We start from the raw sequence: 25,243 nt of genomic DNA on the forward strand, positions 1-25,243 counted from the left end.
TTACACAAGTATACTCTTCTACAAAGGAATTAAAAGGGTAATTAGTGGTCAGGAGCTGCTAATCAAATGCACACAAAAAAATATGATTAGCAAATGTGAGCGCTATAAAAGTAAAAGTAAAAGTTGTGGTCTGGAACATTCAGGCGTGTGTTAACACAATGCCAGAGAGGAAAGACATCAGCAATGATCTTAGAGAAGCAATAGTTGCTGCCAATCAATCTGCAAAGGGTTATAAGGCCATTTACAAACAGTCAGGTTATTCAGAAGTGGAAAACAATTGCCAATTTTCACGAGCAAATTCACTGAAAGGCTCAGGGAAATATCCATCTCAGTCTCTACAGGCCTTAGTTAGCATGTTGCATGTTAAAGTTTCTGAACGTACAATTAGAAAAAAGCTGAACAAATATGTTTTTTGTTTATAGAAGGGCTGTCAGTAGAAAGCCTCAGTCTAAAAAGAACATGGAAGCACAGCTAAAGTTTGCAATGTTACATCTGAACAAACCACAAGACTTTTGGAACAATGTCCTATGGACAGGAGGGACCAAGGCAGAGATATTTGGCCATAATGAACAACACAATTTGCAAAAATCATAGATTGCACATCAGCAAAATGCCTCATACCAACTGTTAAGCATGGCGGTGAAGGGGTGATTGATTTGGGCTTGATTTGGAGTCACATGACTTAGGCCATCTGTTTGCTAAAGCTTGGCTGAAATTTGGTCAAGGAACATAAGAATTATGCACAAACAAATGAAGCTCAACGTCCTGAAGCAATGTTGTGGAGAGGATTGGGACAAAATATCTCCACTAGGTGGGAGACTGATTGTCATGGAGAAAATGATGACACCAAGTCATGGCTGCTAAAGGTGGCTCTACAAAATCTTGGGGTGTACTAAGCTTTTTGACTTTTTGTTCAATAAATAAAAACAGTGGAATCTGTTGTGCATTGATTTATACCTGAGGTTAGATTTTAATTCACTTTAAAACCTGCTAAACCTACAAAAACATTGGATTTTTTTCCTCATTACTGCGTTAGGAAAGATTAAAAAAAATAAGGCAAGCAATTAAAAAGAATGCACATTTTTTATATTAGGCATGCATACAGTAATTGTGTTATTAGCTCAAAAAAAGTATGGAGGCAGCCAATGTTTGCTCATTTCATATCCAGCTTCAGGAAAATCCAAAAAATTAGGTTGGCATAAAAAAGGAATAGGGAGGAGAGATATATAGAGAGAGAATGCAAAAAGGCACTTGCCATTGTGGAGGTGCAGACCTTCTGAGGTTGGACAATCCAATTTTTAAAAGTCTTTGTAATGACACATTCTTTGTCCCTACTGTCTAATCTACAACCCTCTGCATTTGTTGCAATATAAAAAATGAGAAAGAACAACCAAGAAACATGTTTTTGTAAACACTGCAATATTAGGTCAAATTATATATTTACTTTGTCTTCACTTTAAGCAAAACTATAGAAAAATACTCATGTTTAAAAAAAAAAAATAAAAAAAAAATAGTGATGGTGTGATAAACCTTTAGGAACACCAAGGCTAAGTCAGCTGGAAGTGTGATGGACTTTGACCCCCAGTGTGAGTAGAATGCTCCTTTGATGTACAAAGAGGAAAAAGTTAAGCTTCTAAATGCAAGAATTCCAGCAAAGGACAAAATAAACGGTAAGAAATACATTCTCCCATCATTGTACTATGAATAATCATGGTGACAGACTAAATGGCACCCTGGGCAAATATAAAGTGGGGGGTGCCCAAATACACAGCTTTGCAGCTCCTTGCACCATGCCTGTAAGTTGAAGCCTACTTTACAGACTCGTATTCCCTAGAAGTGTCTCTAACGAAAATAGGGGAAATTGTGTGTTTTATACAGATAGTTTGAGACAAAGATAAGTAGGGCTAGGAGAAACAAAAAGTCACAAGTAATTACGGGTTTTTGGCAAAAAAATAAAAATAAAAGGACATACACACACACACCACAAAATGTCCCCCCTGTTCTTGTTGTCTTTTTAAGTTTGTAAAACTTGCACCATCAGTGGCCACCCAAGGATCACCGTGGGACCTGGGCAGATTGACAGCAGAATTAAGGGGATGCAGCAATGCCAGGATCATACATCCAATATTGATGGAGGCTAGCACAGAAAGAGATAGGTACGTGCTATATGCTGCAAGTATGCTAATTATATGGCAAACATCTCAGTTCCAAAAGATTTTTTTCTGAAATAAATATTTAACTAAAAATATTTAAATATCTAAAGATCTAGATAATATAACTAATTCTGAAAATGCTGCACTGACTATAAAGATGTTGGCCAGGTCTGTTTATTGTAGCGCAGTTTAAGAGAACGAGGGCTACTTTATACTGGCTATTCTGTGGCTATTTAGAATTACAGAAAATACTCCCTTGCTTTCACTTGTGCCACTTTTCTTGGTTTAAGACATAGTTTGTAAGTTTATGAATACACTGCAAGTCAAAAGTGCAGGAGGACATCTTGCTAGTCCAAGCAATGAGGAATCAACAGATAGAAATGAGTTTGTTGTTCCTTGTATAGGACGGCTATAATGACATTGTGCTGGTGAGCACAAAGTGGAGGTAAAGGCCCCGACACCATATGGCACTGGACACGTGTTTGGGTATAGACCAGCAATTGTTAGCTATTGTTGTATTTATGGGCATATCTAATAAAGGGTTAGCCTCCACTATGATCATATATCACTGCCCAGGTATTGCTTCAACCCAGCCTGCCCAAAGTCCTGACCAGTTTCACCTGTGGTTGTTCTCAGCAGAGTTTTGGAGATCAGTCACATTTGCAGGCACAGTTTTCTGTTCATCAGTCACATTTTCTGTTTTTTTTTGGGATGAGTGCAACTTCAAAATTGAATTCAATTTCAAAAACACCCAACCACGCGTCTAAAATGGTGTATTCACTTGCTGGGATGTCATATTCCCTGTAAACACATTTCATATAAGACTAATTTAATAAATGGTCAAATTAAATAGATGACCATGGGCAGGGCAGACCAATTGGGAGCCATTGAAAGCATGCACCAACTCAATAGAGGCCGTTTGAGTGACCGATTGCTCTACGCAAAGGAAGGTGAAATGGAAATGTAGGACCGGGAACCAGAGATAAGACTGACGGCAGCTACACATATATTAACTGTTTATCTTTATGGGTTCTCCATGGATTTTTGAAGTATTTTTTTCCCTTATTTATTACCCCAGCCCTGATAGGTCTTCTTCAGGATTTTTTAGATTGTTTTGTTGATCTAATGGTCTGTATAAAGCAGTTTGTTTAGATACGCTAACAAAACCTATAAATTACACAGTGACTAAGGCCACGTACACACGTCAGATAATTATGACCCCACACATGAATAGTCGTACTGGCCGTGAATTGGACATGTGTAAAACGTCACCGGCAGCTCGGTGGCTCAGGGGTTAGCACTCCGGCCTTTGCAGCGGTAGGTCCTAGGTTCGAATCCCAGCCAGGACTCTATCTGCATGGAGTTTGCAGGTTCTCCCCATGTCTGCGTGAGTACTCCTGTTTCCTCCCACATCCCAAAAACATGGAGTTAGGTAGCTTCCCCCTAAATTGACCTTAGACTACAATGACATATGACTATAGTAGGGACATTAGATTGTGAGTTCCTTTGAGAGACAGTGACACGACTATGGACTTTATACAGCGCTGCGTAATATGATGGCGCTATATAAATACTGTGTAATAATAATAATAATAACGTCATTCATCGATCCTTCATGGCAGATCCATGATCCAGAAAAGGATGAATCTTACACTAAAGGCCTCATGACAAGGAAAAACAAAATTAGAAACACAAGGACCACAGACTCAACCCTCATTAAGGTTTGGTATCTTGGTACCAGAATACATTAATGTATCCAGCATTCACCCCAGTATTTTTTTTTTCAACTTTAAAGCACCATCATACACAAAGTTGTTATACAATAGAACCCCCATCAGGTTTATAAAGTGAACTAAAGTGCGATAGTTAGGTGGTTTTGTGCAGAAAGGGACAGGCGATTTCCCTTCTACAATAACGGTTCTTACCTGCCCGATTGCCACCCAGCTGTCAAATTTTGCTGAGCTGCACATGAGCAGCTCAGTATTTGTTGCCAAGGAAACCTGGCAAATGCGGCTTTCGGTGTGGGCATTGGATCATCCCAATAAAGCCAATGAAGACGGCCAAACAACGTCTTTACGAAGCAAAGAAGATGGTGGGGTCCTGTGATGGAATGGGGATAGGGGAATAATTACGGGTTTTGTTCAACCTTAGCGGTTATCCTACTAAAAAAAAAAAAAAAGGCTTAACCTTTGAAAGTGAAGGGAGCTCTCCAAAAGCAACACAAAAATAAAACAAATCCTCATCTGCAGAAACATTTGTTAGAGCCCTAGATAGCAGTACAAACCTGGCAAGTGTTTTAGTCCTCCGCCACTTTACCCAAAACTTTTCCCCACCCCCCCAAAAAAATAGCATAACTTTTTTTGAACTGAAAATGTAAATATATATTTTATTTAAAATATTTATAAATATAATTTTCCTTTTATTTCTTATGTTTGTTTAGTATAAATCCAAGGATCTGGAATAGATTAAGGACTTGTACCAAGGTACCACTGTATATATATATTTCACACAAGACAAACTGAACACTTGGCCAGGGACACATTTTAAACCAGTGTAATACTATTTATTAACATTAATAGGGGGCAGTTACAAAAGTAGTAGTGCTTTCATCAAATTTGTCTCAAACTGCACAATATTCCGATTCGAAATATTAAGATGACAATTTCTGATTTAAATTAAAACTGCACTTTAATGAAAAAACAATGGTACTTGTCTCAGCAGCTCCTAAAAGATGTCAATATGGAGTGTTACCTCTGCTAAGGATGATTCCTGATGTCTGAGCACAACCTCTGACAAGTCTGCTCGGTCCCCAAATTCAGGAGCCGGTCCCTTCCCTAAACACCTCAGTGGTGTCCAGGAACAGCATGGCGAGTTAGCTTTAGTAAAGGTAACAGATCATATTGTAATAAATTTACAGATATGCAGTATTAGAATAAAGTAACAGACCACTAACATGGAAATTTACAAACATAAAACGTGAATGTCCCAAAGAAAATTTTTTATAAAACACATTTCTGGGAGTATAAGACCGATAACGAGAACCTGTCACTCAAACGATCAGTTGTATTTATAGCAAATGCTCAAATAAATAAAATATATTAATCTTCACCTCACTGACCTGGAAGCTTCAGGCATTGTGGAATAATTAATCCTCAAACTTCACAGCAGTGAGGTCTTGGCACTCTGTGCACCTTCTCGTGTTTACAATAGAGATTGGAAGACGGGCAATCTGCCAACTCACTGCTGGACAGGGGAAGCTGGAAAGCAATGCCACCGATATGAAACAAAAGCACCTTCTGCAGGTAAATTATTCCACAATATCTGCAGCTACAGAGGCCAAAAATGTCTGCTGGGGTTTTGCTGAAACTGACTCAAATAATATTCTTATCCCTTCCTTGGTGCAGAATCCCAGTACTAAGGGAAGAACTGGAAAGTACAATTACAAAAAGAAAAGGAAAACTGCAGGCAAGCTCTGTACATAAGACATACAGAAATATTTCTGTGGTATCAGTCACCACATAACATTTACATTTTGTGGACATTTAAGAGAATTCTAAATGGGTGTAAATTAAAAAACAGAAATGTCAAAATGATAGGTAAAAGTACAGAATATTTTAATTCCTTTTTTACCTTATTTTTTATCTTGAATTTACTGGAGGGAGTGTCTTTTTTAGAAACACAGGACCATCCCATTTCAGGGCCCTCCTCTTGTGGGAGTGTTTAATTCTTAGTGAAGGCCCAGCTCCTTTGCCCCTCCCTGTCAGGCTCTACATAAGATCCTTTATGTAATAGTCAGAGGCCTACTATATTCTGCCACTTCAGGTGTGCTGGGGCTGGTGACATCAAACTGGAGAATGTAAACTGGATTATAAAATATTGTTTTAAAAGAGTTTTAACTAGAGCATAAAAAAGTTTGTTGTAAATGATATGGGGTTACAACTTTAAAGGGCTTGGGTAACTTTGTTTCAAGCATTTAGATATGATTTATGGCACCAGCATCAATGCCAAACTTGTAAATATTAGAAATAAAGCTTTATATGCAAAAAAACATTTGGGAAACAATTATAATATTAATAAATATGTACAGAAACAGATGCAGGGAAGCACAGCGCCTAATGGGAGAACATGCAATGTTCCCCATACTAATGACAGAGCCTTAAGGTGGAATCTGTACAGCTTCATTGCAAAGCAGTACTACTGCCCAGAAGTGGGCTTTCCTTGCCAAGCGGACCTGTGGGGTTCCCTGTTGGCTGAGAAGGGTCCGGGGCCCTTTTACACACTTCGTGCCTCCCTATAGCGGCCTCTGTTTTCCACGTACTGGTATGCAATCTCTAAGAGAAGGTCGACTTTTATTAGAGGTCTCCAAAGTGAATTTCAAGTTCATAGAATTTAATTTTAGGGAAGAATATCGCATTTGGGAAAAAGCTATAAAAGGTAGTGAAATTTTTAATCTATGTGTCTGGAGCCCCCCAGCGTGGGGTCAGAAAAAGAGACCCAGATGGCGGGGCGCACCGCCCAGAGCCGCGGACCACCTCCCCTGTACAAATCACAGGCTCAGTGAAGTGGGTGGGCTGTGTCCCTGGACACAAGCTGCCCACTCTCCCATCGCAGGGTCAGATCTGTGATGGGAAGTGGGAGGGGTTATGTCATGATGAGGTCACTACGGGGGAGGTTTCTCACGCGGCTCTCCCCGCATGTGCGGTCAGGAGCTGGTAATTTTAGTGGCCCGCGGGACTGAAAAGGTTGGCGACCACTGATCTAGGGGATAAAGTAATAAAATAAGGAGTTTCCCAAAATCAGAAAGTTATTTCAAGGGTTCCCCCACCATTTTCAAAAGGCTGAGAAACATTGGCTACAAAATGCCTGCTTTAAAACTACAGAAAGGGGCAGATAAAAGACAAGGGACCCCACTCAAAAATTGTAGCAGTACTAGGTCTTTGCAACAAGAGACAAACTTCTACACTAAATTACTGCAGAGTTCTAGAAAAAAATAAACCTGGCACCTCCAAATTCCTAACATGCCTCGTGTAATCAGACAATATTTTGTTATTCCAAAGTTCAGCTTTAAAGTGAACCTGTCACTATGTACAGCAAGCTAAACTGAGCCTATAAATTCTAAAGCCAGATACCTTAATGGGCATTATAAGACCTAAAAGTTGAGGGCCCATTTCTTGCTGCCTCTCACAACTCTGCATTGGTCATTTATCAGGTTATGTGGCTTCAATTCAAAAGTAGAGTAAGGTTGGGTCGCCATGTTTTTGCAAAGGTACTCAAGGGTTCTGACTTATCAATTTCAAGCAGCTGTGCTTTGTGAAAGGTACACTTAAGACTTGTGTGTCCCCAAGATAAAGGACGAGTGTTTCTAAATAATAGAGGCTGGAGAGAACATGGAACAGATCATTGATTCAGTGCGTCTCCTCCAATTGGTGGCCGTTGCAAAGTGAGAAACTCACTGTAGCATGACGATTCTTCCGGGGACGGCTAACGATTCATCCGGTGATGGCTAGCAAATGGGTCCACTATGGCTCCAGAACACAGAAAAATCAGAAAAAAACGATAATCACACAAATTTTATAGGTGGCCATGGCATGGGACTAGATAGCCAAAAAAATAACTAGGGATAAAGTTATCCTATTGCTAAACCAATCAGCTGCCACAGCTTGGCCAGGGCAACCCAACACAGATTTGTGAATGGCAGAATTACTGACCGCATGACAATACCGCCACTAAAGTTTAAAACACACTTTCCATTATTACTAATTACTTCCAGTGCTATGGTGGGGGGGAAAAAAAAAGCATGTTATCAGCCTTTTGGAAATAACTTGCCAACGTGTATTAATCCTAATAATACGCAGGCCTTAACAAGTACCAGAGTCTGCGTTCAGTTCTTCAAGTAAGCCTCTTGTGCGCCATGATGGCGGTGGCTCCGGCTTGGACACCGAATTATGTTCCTTGACAACCGTGGCTGCCAGCATGTTGTCTACGCTCAACACTTCCGGGTCAGAGTTTGTATCAGAGATGTCATAATGGGTCACGACTGGTGGTCCATCTGCAAATAAAACAAAAGAGAAAAAATAATGTCAGTCTACGTGTGGTCAGGACTCAGATCTATCACTTCATTTATATTTATCAGCAACAAAAGAAAGATACATGAGACACATATGACAACTGTGATATTACAAAAGGTGCACATGACTTAAAATTTAGACTTGTATAGGATTAAATGTGATCACCTATGACGTGTGCTGATCTCTTTAGACCGAATGGAGTATAGTCAGTCCTGTGATGTGAGCAATCTCCCTCTTCTGCAGCCCTAAGCTGTACTTAGCCATGTGAGGGAAGGGGAGTGCAAGAAAATTGACTAATTAGTCTAAAGTTAAGACAAGAATGTGCATTCCTGGACCTAGTGCTAGTAATTCAAACGAATAACCCTATTAAAAAGGGGTTTTATCATGGAGTGTTTTAATTGAATATAAAAGTTTTCAGTGTTCTCCCGAGGCCTTTTTAGCTGGGCGCACCACCCGGCACTTTTCAGTAACCACCTGGCTGTTTTAGGGTGGTTGCTGATGAGTTGGGTCACAATGCAGGGGCTGCCGCCAACCTACAATTTTATCCCACCCAGCTTAAAAAAAACTTCCTGGGTTCAACACAGGTTTTGATTTAAAATAAAGAATCCAATCAAGTTACCTCCCTTAGGACTACTTCAACTGCAAATCCCCAGCCCTTCCTCTTCTAAACAACCAATTGCAGAGCTGCAGAGAACAGGGAAACATGGCTGGGAACCAAAACTCTGCCCACAATGGCTGATGGATTTTAAACAGGAGTGGGCCCATAGACCAGCAGTCTTTAAAGCATAATTTTACTTTAGGTTTGCTTCTAACATCAGTACACCATATGTGGAAAAACTTCAGATACAAGGAAAGGAAAATGAAATCTCCCAGTAAGGATGAACTAAGCCAGAGTAATTATGTGTAGTGCAGAAAAAGCTGGTGCTTTATTAAATTGATAATTAGATTTAGCGATAACAGAGACCGCTAGGAAAACAGCCATATATACTAAAGACGAACTAGGCCAAGAAACTTATAAACTATCCATATCATCACAAAAAGTTGTTTTGTTTAGTATCTGTGGGTTACTTTCCTTTCCATGTCATCATTGCCCATTCACAGTCCTATTATGCTTAAATATGTGACTGTGTAAAATATCACAGCATGGTCGTACAACTTCAACTAACTCCAACCAGAAAACAATCTGGAAGGAAAAACATTCTTTGACCAACCATTTATCTTTTAACTGTGAGATTGGACCGGAACAATGGAAGGTAGAGGAGGAACCTCTCATAATTTCCCTTAATGTACCATGCATCATAACACCCTAAAAATTATGAAATCATTTAAGGAGGACAAAACATAAAATAGACGGCATCCCAGTACACTGACACAATAAAACATGAAGCACATACCAAAATAAAGTGTGACATGAAATATTAGTGCAATACATAACATGATGTTAACACATTATCAAAGCATTCAAACTCTGAACTCAGGGTCACGGTCCGACAATAATAGTACGGCAGTCATTTTCAAACGAGCTGAAAGGCTGGGTACACACGTTCAATAATTGTCCTTGGAAAGGATCTTTCACGATACTTCCCAATGAAAAAAGACTGAACGAGTGTTGTATGTACAGCGCTGTTCTGTTCCATGGCGAGGGAAGAATGACAAAGCGGCACCCTGCTGTGCTCTCCCCCTGTCACTTGCGTTACGATCATTCGTGGCCCTGCCACGACGTCAAACGAGCGCTATACAAGTCAGATTGTCATCCAATACCAGCCGATTATCGGACGAGAATCATATAAGGTGTGTAACTAGCCTAAAACAAAATCTACACTCATGCTGCCCAAGGCTTTGGTCATTCGTGTGCCGCTATCAATTTCTACAGTGCCCAATAAATTGGATTACAACAAGAGCTGACTTTACCATCAAGGACATGGCTCCTTGTTGTCTATTAGCGGAGATAGGACTGTCGGCTTTGTCGAATATACACGGGATGCTTGCAAGTTTTAAGATTTCCTATTAGAAACTCTAGAATGCTTTGCTAATCAAGTATCATGGCTGCAACCTGTTATGAGTATGAAAAATAAAAAAATACTTTAGTGTATAGTACAAGAAAATACAATACACAGGAGCATAAAGTCAAACTCCAGTCATTTTCCCAGTTACTTTTTCCCTAAACAGTTTTGGAACGGATAATGGCAGAACCTCTGTCAGGGTATCACTGTTCTCCCGCTGGAGGGATTCCCCCTTTCCTTACCATCTTCCACAAACGTGGGGAAGAGTAAGAACCTATGTATCTGTTTTTTAATGCTGTGTCTGTGAAGAATTCTTACCAGATACCCTATGGTAACTAAGAAAGTAAAAAAAAAACTAGGGCATAACTTAATGTTTAAAAAGATTAGCCTAGACCTGGGCTTTTCTCAATTTTTTACTTAAAGTGCACCCTTCACTTCAGGTCCCAGTCCCTAAATGGAAAAGGTTAAAAAACATACTCCCATTTTCACAAACTCCATACTGAAGGAAGTGACATCATCTTAATAATTAATTACATTCTTGGGGAATGCAGAGTTGCCTAAATTTTGCAAGACACTAACACCATGCATGACCGTTCTGCAAAATTTGAGCTACTCTACTTTGTGCAAGATTTGGCTGTAAGGAGGATGGACTCACCCCTCACCTAGGCACTGTAGGAGGACATTCTATAACTAAACGGACATTTTTTTTGCCTTTTTTGTAGAGAGGGTTCACCTTAAAAAAACAAACTGTGTAACTTAGGTGCAAGGCGACTCAATTATTAAACTCCATATTAACGTATATGCTGCCATTCTAAATGGGGAGAAAGTTTCTCGAATTCCCATTACAAATGTCGCTAAAACAAATTTACAAAATTTTTGTTGCGTGAAATTTTTCTTAAAATTCGTGATTGTTTTATGCTTTGCACTAGAAATAGGAGGACTTGAACCTTGACCTTAAACTCGATCATGTAATCACCATTTCCTCACACCTGACTGGTAGGCCCTTCAAAGGATTGCAATGTGTCCCTTTTAGCTCTTTATATTGTGATATATCGCAGTCAGCAGCAGAGCTACAATGAAGATATCCCAGCCACAGACTGTAAATGACAAAAACAATCATTAAATGATATTATGAGAGAAACGCCTATTACACACTGCAGGACTGTGACCCATTGATCTCAGAATTTATGATGTATAGTAACAAAAACAATAATATAACATTATATCAGTGCAGAAGATACGAGGGTTAAGTACAATATTGACAAGCGGATGATCTCCTTATCACACATTATTCTGTGCGTCCAATTTACAAAAAGTGTAACCGTTTCTTAATTACAGGTTCAGGAGTTACACTTTACATGCAGTTTGGCTTCATTGCTCTGGAGCAGTAATCAAAATGGATAAAATCATTGCTTATATGAGTTCCTCTGCATGTTACTACTATAAAAAAAATAGGATCTTGTCTCCAGTCAAAATTGTACCACTCCTACATGTACATTCATGCAAAAAAATATGTATCTGAAATGTATATACATGCAGAGTGATCTTTTTATCACCTACCCAGAGGAAATACTTGGAAAGGGGGGCTCTACGCCAAATCTTCTTTAGGGGTTAACTGCACTCTGGTATCTTCCACACTCCCAAACAGCAAAGCTTAATAAAATCTCTTTTAAACACATGTACAGGGTCAGCAGACAGGATTCTATACAATGTCACAGTGCTAGCATGCATTGGCAGCCTCCATGGACCACCCAAGTGTATCGGGCACTGCAAACAATCATAACAATTCTCAATATTTTACAACAAAAGATAAATATGAAATACATTGAATAGAATACAAATATCATATAAAATAATCATTTATAAATTTATCATCAGTTTCTGCATTATTTTCTCCACTCGTGCCTAGATATCAACCAGGTAATTTGATAGGATCACAATTACACCACACAGCTCACAGTGTTCCCCTCTGATTTTTTTAGGCTAGGTGGGAAGAAGCTGTGGGCAGGTTTTTCCATCATCTTTGTAATATGTCCCAAGTATCCAGTGTTGTGACCCAACTTTCAATAATCACCCAAAAACAGCCGGGTAGTTACTGAAAAGTGCCGGGTCAGCTAAAAAGAGCTGGGGGAAAACACTGAGCTCTGTATCATAAGGCTTAATAAACAAAATAAAAAGCAGAATGTAAATCTGATATAAAGTTGACATACCTATATTATACAACAAGGAGTGTGACAGCTTCTTTATCTTATTGGGGAAAATCCTGAACCCCCCCCCCCCACAAAGCCCAAAACTTGGTCAGGTTGGGAAAAGTTTGCATCCTTCTTCCTAAGCCTGGTGGTGGCTGCATTTTACTTTCCTTACCAAGTTTTTATTCTTTTGTATTCTCAATTGGTAATCCAGTGAAAGTTTGATGTCCCCTCACAGTGTTCTTCCAATTCTTTTTGAGCTGGGGAGTGCTGTAGCCAGATGGTATTAGGTATAAATTAGATATATCTCTCCCCAGCAGAGCAGACAGGATGCTAATAAACTCCATACAAAGTCACAGCCAAATCAAATAGTACGCATCGGTACTCACTAAAACTGCTCATTGTACTCTAATGCCAGCACCACTTGCAAGGGCCAGTAAGCTGCAATGTGTTTTTATGTTTTAGGGTTAAGTTTTGCTCTAGGTTACATGGACTTATCTTGTAATAAATGGAGTTGAGTTGTAATATCGTCACATTTTTGAAAATTTCACATAAATTCTCAATATGTAGCCTAGGTTCTCCCGGGATGGAGGAGCCCAATGAACCCAACAGTCAAAACCTAGGCTACGTACACACGTCAGATGATTCTCGTCCGACAATCTCCTCAAGGCCGATACTGGACGAGAATCTGGCGTGTACACCACTCACTGTTCATGGATCTGTCCTGGCCGATCTACGAACGTAATGGATGTGAAGGGGAGAAAGTGCAGCGGGATGCCGTTCCATCGTTCTCCTCCCTCACCATAGAGCAGAACAGTGCTTGTGAAAGATAATTTCCTACAACAATTATTAAACATGTGTATGCAGCCTTACTCACCCACAAAGTTTAAAGGATGGGGTTTACTGTCACATATATATAAAACAATGGAAAGGATTGACTTGAACATGCATGATATAAAGGTTTGAGTGACGAACATGATGAACAAGAGTCTATAACAAATGCTTCCCACCAGAATATTAAAAGGAGAACTTCCAAAAATTATTGGCATTGCTGCGTGATGTCCCCTAAAGTTTATCTAAATGTTATTTTCTTGAGTGGCTCAACTGGGTACCTACTGGGGACATGGATACCCGTTTTATGCTGGTGACTGACACAAAGAATAATGTGAAATCCAGCATTTAGAAAAAGGAGTACAGGAAATCTTCCAGTTAGGACATCTAAATAGGTGACAATTGTCAAAGCAGGCTTTTTTTTTTTTTTTTTTTAGGAAAGTAGCAAAATCTTTCCAATGGGATACAGACAACAACAACTAATTGTTGAACCAAAACCCTACTATTCATTACAACCAAACATATTCTTGTATTAGACTCTAATTTATATCTACGGGTGTCATTGTATTGTACATGCATTCAGCATTAAAACCAGTAATGTGAGGACTTAAAAGCTCAATTTGAATGGACATAAGTATACTGGCAAATATAAATTCTTTGACCATAAACGGATGATCATATTTAAGGTAATTGTATTGAAACTGTTAAACCTTTGGGTTTAGGTGCATGCTGGCATCACAAATGGAATAAGAATGGAGAGGTCAGGGTCTGATTATCACCGCACTCACCTCACCATTTTATACCAAGTGCAATGTAAAGGACTGGAAGTTTTGGATGGAGCAGGTAAGAGTGAAGAGTTACAATCAATCAGTTTTGTGCTGCTTGCCCACTGTTCTCCGCATTTCCTTTTGACTACATTAAAACAGTGTTTCCCAACCAGGGGGTTCCGTGAAACCGTAGGGTTCCTCCAGAGGTTGCTGGGGGTTCTTTGAGCAGTTTGTGGCTCTCAGTTTACGTGACCCCCAAATGATCTTTTTGGCTATCTGTAAGGGAGGCATTCTTCCCACGGACCACCACGTATGATCTGTGGATATAATAATCAATAAAGAAGGTGTTCCCTAAGACCTGAAAGTTATTTCAAGGGTTCCCATATGTTACAAAAGGTAGAGTAGGGCCGTGTTAAAGGATCTAACCCTTCTCTGCTCACTCCAAAACTTTTTGACTCGAGTTCCATTTCAACAAACAGTATTAAAAACAAATTCTTGTTAATCACCAAACCACACCAACAAATGATAAACACAATTTATTTATCCTAACTTACACTAGTTACAGCTTTAAGTTTTACAGAGTTTGTTGCAAAGGTAGCACAACTGAAAATACATGAACACTTTATAGAGCATAGTTTCATCCCTTGCAGCACAGGAAATGACAGTGAATACTGCTCGGTAAGGTCAGTCTCATCGCATTATAAACAGTCCATCCTGATAGGAAAGGCAGACTCAGTATTGTGATTGTACATCATTGCACATTCTATACCCAGAACAAAAGTCGGTAAAAACTCGCCATGTGTCTAGAGCCCTTTGGCAGTTCAGGGGGTAAATGCTACAATAGGCCAGGGGTCTGTAAAGCAGCTTTTTATACAGCAGCAGAGGGCAGGTGGATCCCCACCTGTATGTAGTGTAGAAACCATTCGAACGACCCGGATTAAAAACAGCCTGCATTAAGCTCCTTCTGTAGAATGACCAATTTTTTATTTTTTTATTACTATCTTTCAACCCTTCCTCTATTATTGTGTAACAGTCACATATGAATTTATAGTCTATACTGGACCACAGTAACACCTGGTGTGCCCGCATGATAAATGAAGTCATTAGGTATGGTAATGCCATTGCTGTAATATCACATACCACGTTCCTGGAATTCAACTCCATTGTCGGCAAGGCAGCATTACCGATTTAGCAGAAGCCAGCTCACTGCTGACAAAGATGCATCCCACTACTTTACTAAAAGCTAAAGGCATTGCCTACATTGCTACCTACCCCTCTATGGAAGGCCAAAATGCCCCACAGACAAGGCAGCTTACTAACCTAACGGAAAAACCAGCAGCCGTTGTCAACAAGGCAGCCAATGACTCTACAGAAAGCCAATCGTGCCAACAAGACAAGCCATTGGACAGAGACATCACAGTCAAGCCCTTTTATTTTTATAGAAGCCAATTAAATTACTTTTATTCATCTATTTGACCCCAGAATATTGGTTATTTATAAAGAAAACACACAGAGAAGTTCTCATTTAAGACTGATGTATCCTAAGCGATCCAAAGACCAATGAGCCAAAGTTCCATCTTAAGCTTTCTGCTCTGTATGCTAAATGCCGGGTTTGAAGGATATCTGGACTCCTAAAGTTTTTTTTAATAAAAAGTAAATTTATGTTGTCTTCTGTAGCACAATTATCTACACACCTGAGTATTTCCTCAGATATCCTTCCAATTTCAAACTAAATGTCAGTCTGCACGAAGCAGGAATATCACAGGAACAGAACTCAAAAAAGCCAAAAAGTTTGTGGCCAGCCATGCTTCAGAGGAGAAGATACAAATATCTTTACTGCCCCATTCCTCGGGAGGTAAAGGTATGTAGAGAGCCATGCCTTGGAAGAACCAACAAATATGTTTATACTTTTATTAAAAAGACATCCAGAGTTTGCAGAAATTGCATGGGGTGCTAGAATCAGCAAAATCTAGTACGCTCCTAATCTGCGGGTAAAATGCCCACTAACAAATTAGCTTGTAATCAGGCTGATTCCTACCCGTTTTTATAATGGTTGGGGAAAGAGGATGTTCATTAGTGCTCCAACATGGTGGCCTAAAGGACTTGGAAGAAAGCCTTTGGGTGGAAACCTACTATATCACACAGTCTGAGAGTTCTCATTTTACTCACACGGCTAGATGTACTTTCATATAATGCCTGAATCGGCACAGGGCTGCAGAAACAAGAAGACATACTGTCTTGGTCTCCATAAACTTTGGAGTTGAGCAGAATAAATGTTTTACTTTAAAGAAACAGACAATACCAAGGTCAGGCTCGCCTTTGTATAAAAACCATGTCAATGAACGTAGTCTCTGCCAAAGAGAAGCCTCTAAGTTCAGGCAGAACCGAGCACTGGCTGGATGTGTATGAACTTTGAGTTTCACAAAATCCTTTGGTAGAAACTTTGGGGGCAATGTCTAGTCACGTAACTCAGGACCCAATCCCCAAGAAAGCGATTTCTTTATTAAGGTAATGATTTTAGAGATATGTGCCTTGCCGACTTGTGTTAATTGGTCCAACCAGATCCTCACTTTGCTACCTATTAGAACACTTTCCAAGCATTAATAAGCAGCAGAAGAGCTACAACGGCAATAGATGACCCATAATCCTTTGGAACCAAATAGCATTCAATGGGAGCAATCTGAACACAGCCAAGTCCACACCGGCAAGATCCATATTTCATACCGAACAGATTCCTTTTAAAGAATTCCGGGTTTATTTTTTCCTTTACTAAAGGAGGTTTTTGCATGAAATGCATGGCTTCTGACTAAATAAACCAATAACTACCCCAGCTAAAAAAAAAAAAAATCTAACGCTACTCATTTTCAGGGGTGGAGATTTTTTTTTTTTTTTTTTTTTTTTTTTTTAAGAAAAACCTGGCCAAGGTTTTAAATATTTATATAATGTAACATAATATGTAAAATTCTATTACTCTAAACATAATACAAAAAAATAATAGATAATAAAAAAAATATTCCCAGTGTATTCCATAAGAAACAGGCAATAAAATTGCCTCCTGTCCCTTGGCACTATTTTTTTTACTAGTTGTGAGTTTAGGAGGCCCGAAATTCACATCCCTGGTAACTATCTATGGACAATCTAATGAAAGATTGATGTACAACCGTCTCTATTTACAGCAGACAAATGTAAGTTTTTGGATCTACGAAAAAGGGAAGAGTGGGTGATATGGGGTTATCTTTTGGGGAGAAATGGCCACAATGGTGATCATCCAGGAACACACATGGTGGTCTAAGTTTCGCTCATCCTTGGTGGCGTTTCCAAAAATGTAACAAAAGTTCAGGATTTTGTACATTTCGGGACATAATAAAATAGTTATGTCTTTAATATGCAGATGAAAAGTGATTCTTTCTACACTTTTGTCCAATGCATGGAAACAAAAAATCTCACTTCAATATTTAGTCTGTGTATCCCCCAGTTTGGTGGTGGGGTTCCTGCTAGTGGTCATTTCTAAATATTTAAAAGAGTGCCTAGGACATGAGCATTATTTGCTCCCTGGCCTTCATTTGGAGAATGTACGGAACAGGGAAAACCGTTTGGGTGGCATTTTCCTATTGGTTTTACATTGGGTTAATTTTGTGGACAGGTTGGACTTGAACAGTATTTTTCAATGGAACTTATAAACAGGAAAATGCTAGGAAAAATATATTTGTATTGGGACCTTCAAGTGAATTCTCTAGATCTTAAGTCCCGCTAGCCTAAAAGAAAACCAATTCCTTGCAGCTTGCTTTGAACCAAAACTAATCATTCTGCCATTGTAATAATTATATTCCATTAATAAGGCCCTTAAAATAGGCACCATCTGCCCTTCTTTATCTTTCCCCTTATGACCTTTATTCAATAGGATGACGTTCCATAACCAAATACCTTTCATTTTTGCGTGAGCACTTACAATAGATCACAGGTGCTTATTTTTACTGCCCTTTTAAATGACCAAAAAAGTTAAAACTCAAGCAAGGAATATCACTTTCAAAAGTGATATATGTGAATAAACCCTTGATCAGAATTTCCGATCCCCAAGGTTAAATGATTTTCAGGGGTGATCGGCTTTGATTTGCTACACATACATATTACAGAAAATCAGGATGTAATGTATAATCCTAAATTTCAGATAAAATGCACAATCTTAAAGCAGAAGTGACGTTCCATGATCAGACACAGGTCATTACTGCAGAAAGGGACAGCCATGCCCCCTGTGCAATGATCTCTCCTATCTGCCTGATGACGCCCGTTAAAAAAAAAATAAAATTAAAAAAAATCTTCTCTGTACCATGATCAGTCCGTACGTATTCTTCTACTCTGGTTTATTGCCAGTAACATCTACTGGGTTATGTGTACTTCCACCTAGTGGTGTCAAAAGTTCTACTCCCCTGATCTGTAATAGGCCAAAACTAGGAGCCAATCAACATTTGCTGCAGAGCACATGAGCAATCAGAAGGAGAGAGTGATGACCTAACCAGCATGCCGCTGCTCCCTTGATTAGCGTTTGATATTGCTGCTGCAATGAAAGTTGAGGCTTTTCCATCTGACAATGGTGCCGATCACTTATCTGGCTGCAAAGACCAAGCCGGAAGCAAGTGAAATTATACCCATATATGCCTTCTGCTTTCCGGTAGTTCATATTTTAAACACAAATGTGATGTTACATATCATCTTTTAATCAAAGCAACTTGTGCTTTAGGTTTATTGGTCATTTAAATGAGACAGAATGCCTGTTACAAAAGGACAAATGAAAGATATCCGATATTAAAAAAAATCATCAATACAAAAAGGAGGTTCTCCAGGAAAAAGCTATACTTTCTATTGAATGGTAATCTCTGACACGGGAAAGAAAGATGATTTGTGTCGGGGCCGGCTAACTGGTCATAGGGGAGGTGCTGGGGTAACTATCCTCATCCTCTAAATCCAAAGACTGGTAATGACTGTCAGGTTTGTATCTTGAAATCGAACCAATTAAAACAACTTGGGAGGAAGTTAGAGAAAGCTTTAAATGGGAATAGGACTTCTAGAACCAACCACCAAGATTATTATTTAAATCTCAGAATTATGTTTTTATTAATATTTGCATGCACTTTAAGCAAAAACCACCATGTGCATCATGGTGTTTGGGAAACCTGTGCATACCCAATAAATCCATAAACTCAGATAGAAGAAGGGTATAGAATTATGCCATTTCCATATCATATGATCAAACTTTAGACTTTAGTTTATACTTTGCCTAGTGCAAAAAAATATAACAAGTGGTGACTATTCAAAAACACAGCAGTTCACATCTACATAAGAAAAAAACTAAAACAACTTTTGGAAAAAAAAAATTGACTTAAGCTTTCCCCTTTCCTGGAGAACCCTTCTTAGATTTTTATAGGACCAGCTTATTCAGGCACAATATAGAGTCAATGGGAATTTCTGAAAACACAAGAAGCAATGCATAGACTTTTGTATCAGAAATTCCTTAGTCTCCTGGAGATTTACTTTGCATACTGAGAATGAATACTTTATAGGGATCAGTCCTTGGATCCAAAACTTGATTGGATCATATTTTGTGAACTTTCAAAATATTACATATGCAGTATTAGATTCAAAATGCAGTCTTGTAACAGTACATATCACTGATCGTCTACCTAGGTATATGGCCCTTTCAGACTATATGGCATGCAACTGCAGCAGACAATTGGACAGTATTTCTGGGCATTATCTGAAGATATGCATGTGGCCAAGCTTTGGTAAAGGGACCTTGTAGTGATCAGCGGCTCTTTCTATAAATCAAAGGACTGGAGGAGTACTGGTCGGATGCAATTTAAGTGGTAAAAGCAAAGACCAGCAAAGCTGTACTGTGATTAAGATTGGTTTATATCCTGGTCGGCTATGTTCCCATTCTCCGGAAAGGCTTCGGGGAAGTTGTTGTTGTTTAATGCGGACTCTGGGAATTCTAGCGAGTCAACATTCTGGTAGCTGACGTATGAGCCAAGACCCTGCTGGGGTAAGGTGGGACTATCTTGGGCAGCCACAAAGGTGCTAGAGGAACTGCTTGGTGTAAAACTCTGGCCGGCAAGGTGAAGCTTAGGTTCCCTAGGTTCCAGCTGTTTGCCTTCCTCATCAGTGTCTAGTCGTGTTAGTTTCTCTATCCACATTCGGAATTTCTCCTCCGTCTGTCTCTGCATCTCAGCAAAACAGTTCATGGCTTCTTCCAGGACATTGCCTATGCAGTTTCTATCCCACACGGTGCCCCTTTCCAGCAATCTTGGAAGATCCCTTGATGCTCCTGAAGATCCCCCAGCACGACAGAAGCCAGCTTTAAAGACATTGAGGCCATGGCGTAAGACAACATAAAGCAATCAGGCAAACAATACAATTAAGATGCAATTATCCTAAATAAGCATGCCGTAATAAGGACGATGGTCGTTTGCACAGACCAATAATACCAACATGGAATAAAGGCCATTTATATGAAATAAACCAAATTCATCTATGTAATACAGAAAATAAACTGTAAAAGCAAGAAGCCTCTTTTTACCAGGTACCAAATAAATAAATAAAAAAACTTATCAATAAAATACAAAAAAAATACTGAAAACGTAAAAAAATATCAGCAATGTTTACAGTGACAAACTTCAGTTAACGCAAAATATATTTAAAATAAATTAATATAAATAAAAAATATATTTAGAGCTATAAATAATGTTCATGGTAATGTTTACGAAGCTGCCAAGTAGATGCTCAGGTATAATGCATGTGTATCCTAGGTGAATGTCTTCGGGGCAGGGTCCTTCCCCGGCCCGTTTTAGCTGGGCGCACCCCACGGCTGTTTTTGGTGGTTACTGAAGAGTTGGGTCACAATGCAGGTGTTACCACCTGCCTATTTATTCCAGCTCTCCTATAAAAAAAAATGTCGGGGTTCAGCACTGGTTGGTGCTATATAAATGTATGTATATATGTTCAATAATAATAATAATAATAATAATAATAATAATAATAATAGTAAACCCGGCTTCTCCTGCAGTTTTTGTCAATAAGTATACTCCTGCAAAGGCGTTACGTTATCCTAGCCTGGCCAATTAAGATGGCCAGTGATAGCAATAGGAAAGAGGATGGGGGGCGCCCTGTGATGGAACAGGGACAGGTGAGCATCTCCTGGGTTTATTTTTACTTTATTTAAGGCTGATTAGGGCAATTAAATATGGTCTTTACTTGCAGCAGATCCTAAACAATAGGGAAATGCACTTTGTAGCTTCCGATTTCCTAGTCTTACCCTTGCATACACTTTCAGGCCCTTTTCAGACAAAAAAAAACAATTTGTACAATTTCAATTTTAGATTTTGTCAGGATTTTTTAGGTGCCCACCAATCAACATAATAATATTAAAACTATTAAAATGCAAATGTATTTTGTGATCCTTGTTGTATTTTGTGAATTGTAAATATTTGCAAAGGATGTGGTGCTAACTTATAGCACTCTCTCACCAATTCAATTGTATACTAGACAAAAACAAATTGTTAACCACTCCTGGGCACATAGCAAACTGCTGCTATGCCTCCAGGAGTGGCAAACCCGATCCAGCTTACATTTGTGGTGAACGTGCAGTTCTTCCTACAGAGGAGAAAAACCAACAGCATGGCGAGAAGCAACGTGATGCTTCCAGGTTCCATACCTGCCTGCACTAAAAAGATGTTCATAATGATCGGACTTAATTATACAACAAAGCATAATGATCTGACTGTGCAAGCTACTGAGAACGTGCCTAAGAGGTGAGAGTATATATCAGACAATTAGACTTTGTTTAATGAGGGTGCACTTATCCAACTATTAAAAAAAATTGTCAAGGGTAATTATTAAGTCACAGGACAGCACTTATGCACTTCCTAATTACTAATCTGTGACACGTGCAGCCACTGTGCAACGAGCTGTTGATATGTCTGCAAACAAGTCAAACAGGTTTATTCCAAGGAAGCCAAAGTCGCCGCATACTACAGTAAACGTGCCTTCAATTTTGTCAAAAAGTATAAAGCTGCCCAGATAATTATAGGCGTGTTTGGGAGTAAAGGTATGGGGTATCAGACCACTTTGTTTAACTTTAGCGCTGGAAGAAGATGGAAGTACTGGATTGGGGCACAGATCAGTCCTGTTAGGGTATATACACACACACACACACCAGACGATTCTCGTCCGATTATCATTTCAAGGCTAGTAGCGCACAAAATTTGGCGCATGTAACAAGCTCGTGCAATGCCAATCATAGATTCATCCTGGCGGAAGTGAAGGGGAGAGAATACAGCGGGGTGCTGCACCGTCGTTCTCCCCCCTAGATAGAGTAGAATGGTGCTGTATGTACAGCGCTTGTTCATGCATCTGTCAGTCTTCTGTCGTTGGAGAGGATCGCAAAAGATCCTTTCTAACAGCAACTATTGGACATATGTATGTAGCCTCAGTGGTGAAGATGTGTGCTAATATGTAAATAAATTTTGAATATCTAACCAAGATAACAAATTATTTTATTTATTTTTGAAAACTTAGTGACCAAGAGTTATACTTTTTCTTACAACTTACTAGAGGGCTAGAAAGGAGACCTGTGGGGGCTACAGACTTTGAAAATAATTTCACACAAAGTTACTTGCCAATGAGGTTAATGGCAAACCCTCCCTGTGCCACAAAATAAAAACACTTTCCCAACTTTTTGGAGGCACAATTACAAGGAGCAAATGTTTGCCACATCAATTAGTTGTCAAACTAAAATAGCAAAGGACAAGAGCTGGAAACTTGTTTAGGCTTTAAAGAGTTAAAAAAAAAAAGTAAAACATTTTCCCTTTGCGCCATAATTTTGCTACACTATTACTTCTGGGAATAGAATCGTTTTTATATGGAGATGTCTGAAATGTTAAACTGGCTTTCACCTTCCATGGGGAATTCTTCTGACTGGTGTCATTCTTTGATCGAGAACAGAAGATACGCTTCTCAAAGATGAACAAACCAGGAAGATTTGTCACAACAGATAAGCTGACAGGTCATATCCAACGGGCCCTAACCATGCTGATACCATCTGTAAGGTATATGTGAAATATTGTGAACTGAGTTATACCCGCCTTTGTCCTAACATCACATGCAGACGAATATATGGGTACAAAGTACTTAGAAGGTTTCTAAAGCTTGTGAAATTTAGCTTTAACCTAAGCAACATGATTACAAGACTGTAGGCATAAATGGACACTGTACACAAGACTGCACCTGTCCTGACTGAACTATTACAGCACAGAACTGTAATGTAAGGATACACTGATAACAATTTGCTTATAAAAAGATACTTGACAATAGTTTGCAAGTGTCATTCAGAAAACTTTAAATTTTGTTCATTTCAAACAGTGCAAATGGGCCCACCTAAATAAACCTTAATCTATAATCAGGGATGCACCAATCATTTACATGGTTGTGCAACCATAGCTTAGTATAAAGTTGCTTTATTATAGAAAAATGTGAGCATGCAAGATCTTTATTTGCAGTAACATAAACTTGTTTGTTCACAATCCTCTATAGCAGTGTTTCTCAACCTGGGAACCCTATGGTTCCTCCAGAGGTTGCTGGGGGTTCCCTGAGCAATTTGCACCTCACACCGCAGATTAAAGAACATCAATGATCTTTTTGGTGAGGGGGGGGGTCTTAAGACTTGAAAGTTATTTAAAAGGGTTCTCTCATGTTAAAAAGGTTAAGAAACACCATTATAGAATGTACACTGAGCTACCTATACACAACTCAGTTTACATTCTTGGTGAATATCAGTGCTGATTGCCAAAGATGGTGAACCCGGGAAGAGAACCAAACATGGATGCCTTGGCTGACAAGGAAATGAAGGGAAGACAATTTACTTCTTTAATTGCATAAAAAGTGAGGCAATTAGCTGAACACTTGTTCCGCATATTCATTCTGGGACATTAAAGTATAATAATCTGGGAAACAGAACATTAACCAAGCAATCATTTCTATTATTTTTATTTTCTAATAATTGTTAAAAAGAAAGGAGCAGAGCAAACATTTCCTAAAGCGTTTGAATGGCTAATTGGGGATAACTAAACTAGTTGTTGGCCTGGTTGTAAAAAAAAATTGCAACAATTGCATCATACAAGATCTCTAGTTATCCCCAATTAGCCATTCAAACCTTTTCGGACATGTTTGCTTCGCTCTCCCTTTTTTTTTTTATTAGAAAATAAAAATAGAAATGTTTGCTTGGTAATGCAATTGTTGGCCTGGTTGTTAAAAAACAAAAAAATTGCAACAATTGCATCTTACATGATCTCTAGTTATCCCCAATCAACCCTAATTATCTTATGTATGCCCTTCAAACCATTTTGGAAATGTTTGCTTTGCTCCTCTTTTTTAATAATTTTTAGAAAAAATAAAATATTAGAAGTTATAGAACATTGGTGGCTATTCTATCACTAAATGCGCCAAAGTCTGTTTTGGGCAGGTACACATGGGTAAGATTAAAAACTGATTTTTTCCCCCCGATTGGTTGTAAAATGATGAGGCCTGCTGGTAAATATCGAACAACTGTACACATTATGTCACATGTGCCATTAGAAGATTATAGCCGACAGATATTCTTAACACGCTCTGTCAAGAAGATCAGAAATGTACAATATTGTACATATGTTAAATTATTTGTGGGTTTTGACTGAATGATTATCAAACAGCCTTGGTGATTAAGATACAAACTAATAAAAATTTTGCAGCCCTTTTAATGACTGCAAACCATTTTCTTCTGAGCAACAAATACACAAAGCAGAGTAATTCTGTAGCTGTCACAAATGGTGACATGGGCATAATGGAGATTATTCACTCATGTCAGTCAAGTGATTTAGTAGCAGCCATTTATTGATGATTTGTAGCTACTGTAATAATTGTTAATGTTTTGCTGATTTGTTGCACACAAATGGCTCTACAACAATTCAATGCAAGCCATAGAGGGGATTGTGAAACAAAAGTTGTTGGTGACATGGAATGCTTAACAAACGCAATCAATGAGCTACAAATCGTCGTGAAACAAGTGAGTGATTCCATAGAAGATATCCAAATTACTTGTTCTGAACGGTTCTGTCTGCAAAAGTTGTGCAGTGAAATCAGAGCAAGCAGTTCAGCACTGGAAGGGAACTAAAAGGAAGGCTGGAGGGCAGACTTAAAAATAACTAA

The 25,243-nt window shown here is 38.9% G+C and overlaps 1 protein-coding gene across 1 annotated transcript in view; it reads right to left on the minus strand.

Annotated features, from left to right (window-relative positions):
- ARK2N (arkadia (RNF111) N-terminal like PKA signaling regulator 2N) overlaps window positions 1–20,388 on the minus strand; it is a gene marked incomplete at its 5' end in the record, with an annotated part of 26,166 nt that extends 5,778 nt beyond the window's left edge. The window contains 2 exons of the mRNA XM_072413503.1: window positions 8,023–8,203; window positions 19,942–20,388. Coding sequence (XP_072269604.1) covers window positions 8,023–8,203; window positions 19,942–20,388 — 628 coding nt within the window. The remainder of the gene's footprint in view (window positions 1–8,022; window positions 8,204–19,941) is intronic.
- Between the last annotated feature and the right edge of the window lie 4,855 nt (window positions 20,389–25,243).

This window comes from Pyxicephalus adspersus, chromosome 6 (genome assembly GCF_032062135.1).
Source record: "Pyxicephalus adspersus chromosome 6, UCB_Pads_2.0, whole genome shotgun sequence".
Classification (NCBI taxonomy): Eukaryota; Metazoa; Chordata; class Amphibia; order Anura; family Pyxicephalidae; genus Pyxicephalus; species Pyxicephalus adspersus.